The sequence below is a fragment of the Scatophagus argus genome, chromosome 9 (assembly GCF_020382885.2).
Source record: "Scatophagus argus isolate fScaArg1 chromosome 9, fScaArg1.pri, whole genome shotgun sequence".
NCBI classification, from domain to species: domain Eukaryota; kingdom Metazoa; phylum Chordata; class Actinopteri; family Scatophagidae; genus Scatophagus; species Scatophagus argus.
The window spans coordinates 17,140,366-17,151,379 of record NC_058501.1 but is presented as its reverse complement, the minus strand read 5'-3'; the positions used below and the strand labels follow the sequence as shown (position 1 = coordinate 17,151,379).

The 11,014-nt window shown below is 39.9% G+C and overlaps 2 protein-coding genes across 2 annotated transcripts; both read left to right on the top strand.

The window, feature by feature from the left end:
* The first annotated feature begins 624 nt into the window (after positions 1 to 624).
* On the top strand, positions 625 to 5,869 carry LOC124064580 (complement C1r subcomponent-like). Its single transcript, XM_046399184.1, has 11 exons — positions 625 to 700; positions 1,006 to 1,219; positions 1,642 to 1,822; positions 2,090 to 2,230; positions 3,024 to 3,226; positions 3,332 to 3,479; positions 3,673 to 3,807; positions 3,924 to 3,992; positions 4,084 to 4,289; positions 4,380 to 4,594; positions 5,303 to 5,869. The coding sequence occupies exons 1-11, from the start codon at positions 675 to 677 to the stop codon at positions 5,679 to 5,681; spliced, it is 1,917 nt and encodes a 638-aa protein (XP_046255140.1). The 5' UTR covers positions 625 to 674; the 3' UTR covers positions 5,682 to 5,869.
* Positions 5,870 to 6,324: 455 nt separating this feature from the next.
* Positions 6,325 to 11,014, top strand: LOC124064581 (complement C1r subcomponent-like). Its single transcript, XM_046399185.1, is given in 11 exon segments — positions 6,325 to 6,524; positions 6,809 to 7,022; positions 7,562 to 7,739; positions 8,048 to 8,188; positions 8,329 to 8,534; positions 9,189 to 9,336; positions 9,538 to 9,672; positions 9,780 to 9,848; positions 9,954 to 10,159; positions 10,251 to 10,465; positions 10,617 to 11,014. Coding segments are annotated over 11 exon segments (1,905 nt in total). The 5' UTR covers positions 6,325 to 6,498; the 3' UTR covers positions 10,984 to 11,014.

The window sequence follows — 11,014 nt, the reverse complement described above, 5'->3', positions numbered from 1 at the left end:
TAGCGTCAATTCACAACAAAATTTATCTCATGACACTTTCCAATTAGAGCAGGTCAAGACCAAACTCTTTAATTAAATTTTGTGATACAGAGAACCCAACATTCCAGCAAGCACTTGGGGACAGTGCCTTTTAGAAGCCAGAAACCTCAGAGCAGACCCCAGCTCTAGATGGTCGGCCATCTGCTTTGACCAGTTGGGTTAGTCGCAGATCTTCTCTCTAGTAAAGCTGATGACTGGTTTAGTATCCACTTCAATTGCCTCTCACCAGCTTGGCATTTGTCAGTCACTCTAATACTTTGCACTATGGCAGATGCCACTAATAAATATTGATTTTTAATTACTGTGTTTGTCTTCTATGTACTCTGAGTACTAGCTATATCATGATCTCACAAAGACAGCAGGATCTCCCTCCACAGAAATTTTTCTGCTGTCACTGCACTCATACTGTGGGAAAAACTGTTTTACACTGCTTTCTTCGACTTCCATTAGTCAAATGAGCCTTTACTAACGCCGTTCTTCTACAATTCAAACCTGCTCCTATTTTTGCCAAGGTAAACAAATCCTGGAGGTTACTGATCAAATAGATTGCAAAATACTACAAACAACCACCTGTGTCCATTTGTGCATGAAACATTCCACCTAAACTGCAGCCACACTAAGATAAACTAGCAGACATGGCATGGACATACTGTGTTACATGGTGAGCTTTGATTTTTTTTTCCACCTTCATGTCCCAACTTTTGGTGAAATTCCTTTTCTAATGTAATGATATATACATAAAATAATATATAACGAGTAAACATCACAACACACTGTGTATGAGGAGTGTTTTATGGTTGATTTTAAGTGATCAGTATATAAAAGTACCGTACACAAAACTAAAGCAGTACTGTGTTGTTTAAAAAGTTTTAAAAATTATTGTGTCACTGTGTTTGTTCTGTTTCTGTTTGCACCTTCAGACTATCACTTTAGTTAAAACTCTGTGTTTATGCACAATAATTCCAGGTTTCTCTATTTCTCAACGAGCGAGTGCTGGAAGCTGGCCAACTCTCAACCGGTAATTCAGGGGGAGGTCCATTCCCCTCAGTATCCCCGGCCTTACCCTCCCAACCAGAAAAATGAGTGGGACCTGTGGGTTCCTGAAGGCTACCAGATTCAGCTGTCTATAACCCACCTGGATGTTAAAGATTCTGCAGACTGTTATCAAGACTCTCTGACGGTCAGAGCCACATTGAAAACTAATATTACACAATATTACAAACAATATATCAGTTTTTAAGACCAGAACACAAATTTTAGTCTAATATTTACTACATGAGTATTGATGACCAGCACAAACAACTTAATCTAAAGGCTGGGGTTGACAAAACAATGACAACAGGGCATGTAACAGGATAATACATATTTAATTATATAAATGACCATTCAGGCTTATGGGTTGATGTGTTGAGCATCAGGTCACACTTGAACTCCTTATTAAAAGTTGGCTTAATTGTACACGCATGACATGTGGGTGTTGCAGGGAAATGAGCACATTGGCTTTATTCATGTGATATGATGATATGATGAGTAGCTTTGTCAAACGGCACCTTGTCATGACCTAATCTGAAAGTGTATTTTCTTGCTCTTTACACATTTCAGGTTCTCTATGATCAAAAGGTCTTGGGGAAGTTTTGTGGCCAGGATTCAAATTCAACTGGTCATCCAGCCAAAGAGCCAATCCTTTCTCAAGACAACATGCTGACTCTCATATTCCAAACAAGTGACTCCACTACAGAGCTCCAGCAGCACACTGGATTCTCTGCTACCTACAAGGCAATAGGTAGAATTATATTATATTATATTATATATTCTACCCATCTTCAAGAGAAATTCTACCTTAAAACATAATTAACATGGTGCTTTGGTCAGTATTATCAATATCAACTGTATCGTGTTGAGTTGGAAATAAGAGCATCAAAACTTTCAAAGAATCATATCAAACTGTATATGCATCGCAGTGAATTAGCCATTAATGTTGTCATTATGTCCTAGGATTGGATCCATGGACCAAAATTTATCTTCCCTTTAATGACCCTCTCATTATCAGACATAGACGAGTGTTCAAAACGGGACCCTGGAGATGGCTCAGGTCCACTCTGCACTCAGATCTGCGTCAACACTCCTGGTTCTTACCACTGCTCCTGCTACAGTGGTTACAAACTTCATTTAGACAAGCGCACATGTTTATGTGAGTACCATAAACAATAAATGAATTTGTCTTTATATGTAACCTACAGGTCCAGTGCATAGGATTTAGTGACATCTACTGGTGAAATTGCATCCAACACCCCTCGCCTCAGTCTCCCCTGGCAAGCACGAGAAGCTATGGTGTCCATTAAAAATGCAATTTTAAAAAAAAGAAACAAAAAACCAAAAACAAAAACAAACAACACGAACATCCTCATTAAAGCCAGTGTATGGTTTGTTCATTCTGGGCTACTGTAGAAACCCAGCGATTCAACAATGCAGAATGGAGGAGGACACGTTCCTTCTGTAAGGATCATTCTAAGGTGACAAAGACCATACGGATTCTTAGTTTTTAATGAAAATTATACTCCCTTTCTAAATCTGCCTAAATTCTACACACCATACCTTTAAGTTACTTCATTCCATTACTTGTTTTTACACTCAAAATTCTCTCATCTTGTGCACCTGTAGCACAATTTTGCAACAGGTAGAGCTTACAGCCATGTCTGCACACAGGCTTACAGTCGTTTCTTGCAAGTCCAGGTCTGGCACCTCCAAGTCAAGTCTAAAGCCTTTGCTCACAAGGCCAAGTCTGATGCAAGAATAATACATTCCATTTCCACCAACCGATCCCTTTAAATACGACACACTGGACCTCTGATGTTAGTCTTGATGTGAAGCTCAGTAGTTACAGAATTAATGGCTTTAACACTGCACAGTCAGTGTAATGTAATAAAATTACTTTACTGAATCTCTCCATTTTACAATAAAACTCGCTTTTGCCCCACGTCCAGTATCCTGTGGTGGTATACTTGACAAGCATGAGGGACATCTGTCCAGTTCAAGGTACCCTCGGCCCTCACCCCCTTTCCTGTCCTGCAAGTACATCATCTCTGTGGAGCCCAGATTTGCTGTCACTCTGAACTTTAGTGACAACTTCCACATACAAAGTGTGGACACTCCGCAAGGTCCCAGGTGTCTACATCACTGGCTGCAGGTAATAACAAAGAGTTTCATCACAGCAAATTCCCATTAAAAAGACAGTGGCTCTGGAATTCCTCACTGCGTAAAAAATTACTTTCTATGTCTTCTCCCCACGTAGGTGACCATTCCAGACAGAGAGCCCATGAGGCTGTGTGGCAGACAGAGCCCAGGTCTGATAGCTACACATTCCAGTACTGTCACATTGGACTACCACACTGATGATGTAGGCCTGAGTCACGGCTGGAGCCTGGACTACAGCACATATGGTGAGAGATGAAGAAAGAGAGACATGATGTTTTGGTTCCAGAGATTAAATGTCCATTTCCAGGGAATGTGGATAAAGACTCTTCTCTTAATTCAAATATCTATAGAGACTACATCTCCTGACCTGATCGAAGCTGATGATTTATTGGTCTCTTTCTTTCTTTCTTTTTTTGTCCTTGTGTTGTTCTTCTGTAGCAACTGATTGTGGAGAACCTGAACCTCTGCTGAATGGAGGGTTCACCTTCCTCTCTGGCTCTCAGAATCAGTATCGGTCGGTTGTTCAGTATCACTGTAATGAACCATTTTACGCTTTCCCTAGTGGCGCAAATGGTAACATATTTACATATTAGTCAAAATACATCATTAACGCAAAATGCGTTCATGCAAAACATTTTTGATATATCTGAACCAAAAACGAAATACCATTAATTCCCTCTGGTTTTCAGTTAGTTTCACGTGTGAAGCAGACCGAAAATGGAGATCCAACCACAATGTCACTCCAACATGTGTACCAGGTATTGAAAGACCCGATGATACTTTACCCAGATTTAATTAAAACACAAAGCCTGTCTCTGTGCGAACTTAATTTATGTCTGTCTCGTCCAGTCTGTGGCCAGCCCACCAAACTCATCTCTACCTATCAGAGGATCATTGGAGGCAGTGAAGCTCCAGACAATACCATCCCCTGGCAAGTGCTCGTGAATATAGGTGGAATACGTGTGGGAGGCATGGTGATTGCAGATCACTGGATTATGACTGCAGCTCATGTCCTAACACATAACGGAAAACCAGTATTAGATAAAACTGTTAAGGTAAGTGGGCTGCTGTAGATGTTATCTGTGTGCCCATTGCTGCCATGATTTTGACTTGACATTATTTCCTCCTATGTTATTAATCTGCAGATTTACATGGGACGTACTGAACTGAAAAGCCTGTTGAGGTCTCCTGTGTATGCTGCCTCAATCCATATTCATCCTGAATACAACAACCCTCATGGTTTAGATTTCAACAATGACATTGCCTTGATCAAACTGCAAGACCCAATCACATTCAGCTCACCAATTATACCAATATGTTTGCCAGCAGAGGATGCCACATATGTCACTGGCGTGATGGGGTAAGCAAACAAATCAGAGGTGAATTCACAAAATGGCGGCACCTTTTTTGCACAGATAAGAGAAAAAGAAACCATGTAAATTCTCAAAGCACCTGCAAAGCGTGAAATGTACCCTTAACTGCGCTGCCCAGCAACAACACGTGTGTTCCAGTGCTATACAAAACAAAAACAAGTCCATTTCACAAACACCAGTGTTAAATGCTACACAGTCCTAATGCCAAAGTGTTATGAAGTCTAGGAAGCTTAGCATAAGTTCCATCAGGGAGACTTGTTATTCATTCACTCTCAGTCCTCCCTTGCGCTTCCTCATATCAAATGATTAGGGACTTTCTCCTCACAATCTCCATCTGCCAATTTATCATTAGCATTCTCCTCTCCATTGTTGTCAGGTGTCATTTCAGCATGTGTTACACTTTGTCAGATGCAAAACAAGTGCATATTTAACCTGTAACATCATCAATGCAATATGTTTTTGTGAACTTGCCCCTGACAGCTGTTATTTCGTAATGCTATATAATCTATGTTATAATGTTTAATTTATTTTTCTAATTGTTTTATGTTGTATTTTATGCCTCTCTTTGTTTTTTTCCCTCTTGCTTCCAAATCTTGTCTAGCTTCTTGACAGGATGCTCTGATTTGCTAAGATTACAGTTGCCTGCCACTTCTGTATTGTTTTTACTTTTTTTAAATTATTATTATTATTTTCAGATTGATGTCCGGCTTTGGTATTATGGAAATTTATCCCCCACGGGTAACAAAGAAGCTGCAGTATGTGCACCTCCCTGTGGTGGAGCAGGAGACATGCCGCAATTCCCTCAATGAGCTGAAGAAGACAAGGAACCATATACCAAGTCTGACAAATAACATGTTTTGTGCTGGCCTCCCTGAAGGCGGGAAGGACTCCTGTCTCGGTGACAGTGGAGGACCCTTCGCCCTGAGTGATGATGGACAGTTCTGGGCTGCTGGGATTGTCAGCTGGGGGGTTGATTGCGGACAGCAGGGAACATACAGAGTCTATACCAAAGTTGCTAACTACCTGGACTGGATCAACAAGACTATGCAGGAGAATGATGGAAATTTACAGTAATTTACTACAACGTAATGTGAAGGTGTTGATGCAACAAAAACAAAAACATCTACAGATAAAATAAGAAAAAATAGCTTATTTTGCTCTAAATATACTCAGTGTTAATGCATGTTGTGTCACAACAGCTTTGAATTAAGGTAATCATCCAATTATGATTAAATGATCAAAGGAAAATTTCAACTTTATTATGATTTTTTGTTTTTTTGATTAGCACCACCTCCAGACTTCCTAAAATGAATGTCATACTGATCATTGTGTTGTATTCACATCTCTGAAAAGTGATATTTAAATAAAGTGACATGTGCCCTTTGGTGCATTTATCTCAGATTAGTCACACATCTTCTCTCTGGTAAAGATGATAACTGGATTAGTATGGTATTGTCAGTCACAGCAATGCCTTGCACTATGGTAGATACCATTGTTGTACATTGTTATAAATTAAGTTCCTTTTGTGTCCTGAGTAGTAGTTATGTCATTTCTTTTCGTGCATGAACTCACAAAGACAGTAGGCTCTCCTTCTGACAAATTTTTTGGATCTTCACTGTACTGTGCACTGTGCAATACATCTTTGGACTGTAGGCATAATGTTTTGATCCTCATTCTTCTTGTCTGTTTAGTCAAACTTAATGGACCAGGATTGACCCTGTTCTTCTACAATTCATACCTGCATTTATTTTTGCCAAGATAAACAAACCCCAGGGGTTAAATTCCATTGCAAAATGCTACAAACATCAGTCTGTGTGACATTAATGTTCCACTTGTGCATTAGACATTCCTCCTCAAGCTGCAGTCACACAGAGGTAAACTTACTACAGACATGGGATTTACCTACTCCATTATATGGTAAGCTTAGTCAAGAATTTTCATTTTCACCTTCATGATGCACATTCTCATGAAATGTTCTTGTTTCTTGAACTATCATTCTAAGTGTGCAACCACATGGCAGGACTGAATCCTGTTTTTATGGTTGACTTCAAGTAATAAATTTCTCCCATGTAGTACCAAATAGAAAAGCAGTACTATGTGGCTACAAAAGTTAAAAATTATGTGTTTATTCTGTCTCTGTTTGCTTTAACTTTGGACTATACCCTTAGTTAAAACTCTGTGTTTATGTACAATAATTGCAGGTTTCTGTGTTTACAAGCGAGCGAGTGCTGGAAGCTGGCCATCTCTCAACCAGTAATTCATGCGGAGGTCCATTCCCCTCAGTATCCTCATCCTTATCTTCCTAACTTGCTCAAGCAATGGGACCTCTGGGTTCCTGAGGGCTACCAGATTCAGCTGTCTATAACACATCTGGATATTAAAGCTTCCACAGACTGTTATCAAGACTCTCTGATGGTCAGAGCCATATTGAAACCTGATGTTATACAATATTCCACTGGTTCAGTATTTTTGTATTTCAATCAGTTTTAGTTTTTAGTTTGATATTTACTACTTAATTTTGACTTGCGTATTGATGACTTGCACGGATTGGGGTCTTGAATTGGGACCAGGGACTCTACAGTTTTTTCCATCCATCCATGTATCTGTCTATTTCCTGCTTCTTATCAAGGGACAGGTTATGATGGTTGCAGGCTAAGCAAGGCAATCCAAATGTCTCTCACCCCTGCAAACAATTCAGGCTCCTCTCGGGGGATTGTGGGGTATTCCTAAGACAGATGACATATATCATCTCTAGCATGTTCTGGGTCTAGTCTAGAGACTCGATTTGGACTTGAAAAAATTATTTGTGAGCACCTCTGGTCAGAGTTGATATAGTGTAAACCTGTCATTGATAAAGATCATGAAAACTTATTTGAAAACACATTAGTTGAACTTCAAGCCCCTTGTCATGATCTATGGTCTTCTGCATCTTCTTTGGTCTTTGCACGTTTCAGGTTCTCTATGATCAAAAGGTCTTGGGGAAGTTTTGTGGTCAGGAAAATTCAACTGCTCACCCAGGCAAAGAGTCAATCCTTTCTCAAGGCAACAGGCTGACTCTCATATTCCAAACAAGTGACTCCACTGCAGAGCTCCAACAGCACACTGGCTTCTCTGCTACCTACAAGGCAATAGGTAGAGCTTTTCAAGTCACTTTGCTTTTCATTACAATGTGTTACCACAATTCTCCAAACCCTTCAAGAGAAATTCTGCCTAACATAAACCACATGGTGCCTTTCCAGTGATTTAAGTCAAAACATTCAAAGAATCAAATCAGAATGTACTTATACTGCAATGATTCACTATGACTGTTCATTGTGTCCTAGGATTTATTTAATTATTAAATGTCTATGGAGCAGTTCTATACATGACTTTCTATCAATCTCTAAAACCTAAATTAAATTTAAGCTTAGAGTTTCTCTTTCATGACACTCCCTCTTCAGACAGAGATGAGTGTTTAAAAGAAAACCCTGGAGATGGCTCAGGTCCACTCTGCTCTCAGATATGCGTCAACACTCCTGGTTCTTACCACTGCTCCTGCCACAGCGGTTACAAACTTCATTTAGACAAGCGCACATGTTTATGTGAGTACCAAACAGTAAAAGCATTCTTCATTGTATGTACTTTTATACGTATCCTGCTATAAAAGTCAGTTGTATTTTGAGGTGAATTACTGAATCTCTTCCTGTCACAAGTGAAATACTTGCTTTTGCCCCACATCCAGTATCCTGTGATGGTTGTATATTTGACAAGCTTGAAGGACATCTGTCCAGTCCAGGGTACCCTGGCCCCTCACCTCCTTTTCTGTCCTGCAAGCACATCATCTCTGTGGAGAACAGATTCGCTATTACTCTGAACTTTAGTGAAGACTTCCACATAGAGAGTGTGGACACTCAGCAAGGTTCCAGGTGTCTAAATCACTGGCTGCAGGTAATGGCAAAGGGTTTCATTATGACAAAGCAGTAACAAATTTTAAAAAATGAGTCGTAAACCATATGCATTGAAGAAATGGAAGGAATTTAAGAAAATATATTAAATGTATTTTATGGTACTTAACATGTATGATTCAGTGAATAATCACAGAGGACTACAGAGAACTGCTTAAGCTTAATCACATGGTCCAACAACAATCATCTGAAGCTCAATATCAGCAAAATCAGTGACTTGTGATGGACTATATTCTCAAGTTCATTGAGAAAAAAAAACAAAACTATGTGTTCACATGCTTAGCCATGAGGAAGCTACAAATTCTAAAACATGGATGCTTCACACGCATCTCCGCAGCACAAAAGATCTTTTGTTGCAGAAAATTATGATGTAACAAAGAACTCATATTTAGCGCATGAATTCTTGGGTTATCAACAAAAACAGGTTTTGTCGGGTCATAGTGACCTTTGACTACAAAATTTTAATTAGCTCATCAGTCAGGCATTTCTGAGATACTGCATTCACAATGGGATGGGACAGACGTACAGACAGACAGATAACCTGAAAACATATAAAACACTTTCATATGTACACATTCATATGTTTCATATGTACACATAAGTGTAAAATATACTTTCTACTACTCTTTCCACCTAGGTGACCATCCCAGACAGAGAGCCTATGAAGCTGTGTGGCAAAAAGAGTCCAGGTCTGATAGCTACAAATTCCAACACTGTCAGACTGGACTACCACACAGATAATGAAGGTGTGAGTCGCGGCTGGAGCCTGGACTACAGCACACATGGTGAGGGACAAAGAGAGAGACGTGGTGTTTGGTTTGGTGTTTGATAACAGATTTTTCAATGGACAGTGGAACCTCCCTCTGCCTGAATGTCAGAGTGTGTTTGTTGTGAGCCCAAATTATTTCAAACAGAAAAATAGCTACGATCAAATCTTCAGAATCACTAGTAAAATATTAATATGTCCTTATTTTGTTTTTCTCAAGTAACTGATTGTGGAGAACCTGAACCTCTGCTCAATGGAGGGTTGACTTTCCTGTCTGGCTCTAAGAATCAGTACCGTTCTGTTGTTCAGTATCACTGTAATGAACCATTTTACTCTCTTCCTGGAGGTGCAAATGGTGAGATATTTACACATAGTATTCTTAAACATAAAATTAATAAAAATGTGCATTTTTTTTAATAAAGTTTAATTAAATCTCATTTCCTTGTTCTCTCTGGTCTTTAGTTAGTTTCACCTGTGAAGCAGATGGAATGTGGAGGTCCAAACACAATGTCACTCCAACATGCATACCTGGTATTGACCTGTTGTATTAAACCCTATGATACCTAATCTAGCACACTTTAGTTTAAACATGTAACCTGTGTCCGTTTGGACCTAATTTTTGTCTGTCTCATCCAGTCTGTGGACAGCCCACAAAACTCATCCCTGCCTATCAAAGGATCATTGGAGGCAGTGGAGCTCCAGAAAATACCATCCCCTGGCAAGTGCTCCTTAGTATACATGGACAAAGAGCAGGAGGCATGGTGATTGCAGACCGCTGGATTATGACTGCAGCTCAGATCCTAGTAAATGAAAATGATAAAGTACCAAACGAAGCTATACGGGTAAGTGGGCTACTGTAGGTGTTACCAGTGTGCCCGTTGCCTCCACGTTTTTGAACTTACATTTATTTCATCCTGTGTTGTTGATTCACAGGTTTACATGGGACTCACTAAGGTTGATGCCCTGTTGAGGACTCCTGTGTATGTTTCCTCAATTCATGTTCACCCTGAATACAACAATCCCAATTTCATGGATTTCAACAACGACATTGCCTTGATCAAACTGCAAGACCCACTCACATTTAACTCATCCATCATGCCAATATGCTTGCCAGCAGAGGATGCCACATACACCACTGGCATAATGGGGTAAAGAAACAACTGATGGGTTTCATTCTATAAGGATATATAATCTATTTGATATTATTTTATTTATATTCTTTGTTTTTAGTTTCATTAACTCAGTTCTTTGACATTCTCATCAGTTCACCATAACTGTCTCTTCTGCATTTGTTTTCAGAATGGTGTCAGGCTTTGGCCTCACAGAAACTGACAACTGAAGGATTTTAACAAATAAGCTGAAGTACGTGCAGCTACCTGTGGTGGAGCAGGAGACATGCATTGATTCAATCGCTTTGGCAAGGAGAACAAGGGACCAAGTACCAGGTCTGTCAAACAACATGTTTTGTGCTGGATTCCCTGAAGGAGGGAGAGACTCCTGCCAAGGTGACAGCGGAGGTCCCTTTGCCCTGAATGATGGCAGCCGCTTTTTTGCTGGTGGGATAGTCAGCTGGGGAGTTGAATGCGGACAGCAGGGAACATATGGAGTCTATACCAGAGTCAGCAACTACCTGGACTGGATCAACAAGACTATGCAGGAGAACTGAAATTTACTGTAATTGATCACAACATGATGTG

Bases quoted from the DNA above. Each gene is read 5' to 3' on its own strand.
- LOC124064580 (XM_046399184.1), top strand. From the start codon at position 675: ATGGCATGGACATACTGTGTTACATG. The intron at 1,220-1,641 runs GTCAGAGCCACA...TACACATTTCAG, and splicing joins GTTATCAAGACTCTCTGACG to GTTCTCTATGATCAAAAGGT. The intron at 3,480-3,672 runs GTGAGAGATGAA...GTTCTTCTGTAG, and splicing joins CCTGGACTACAGCACATATG to CAACTGATTGTGGAGAACCT.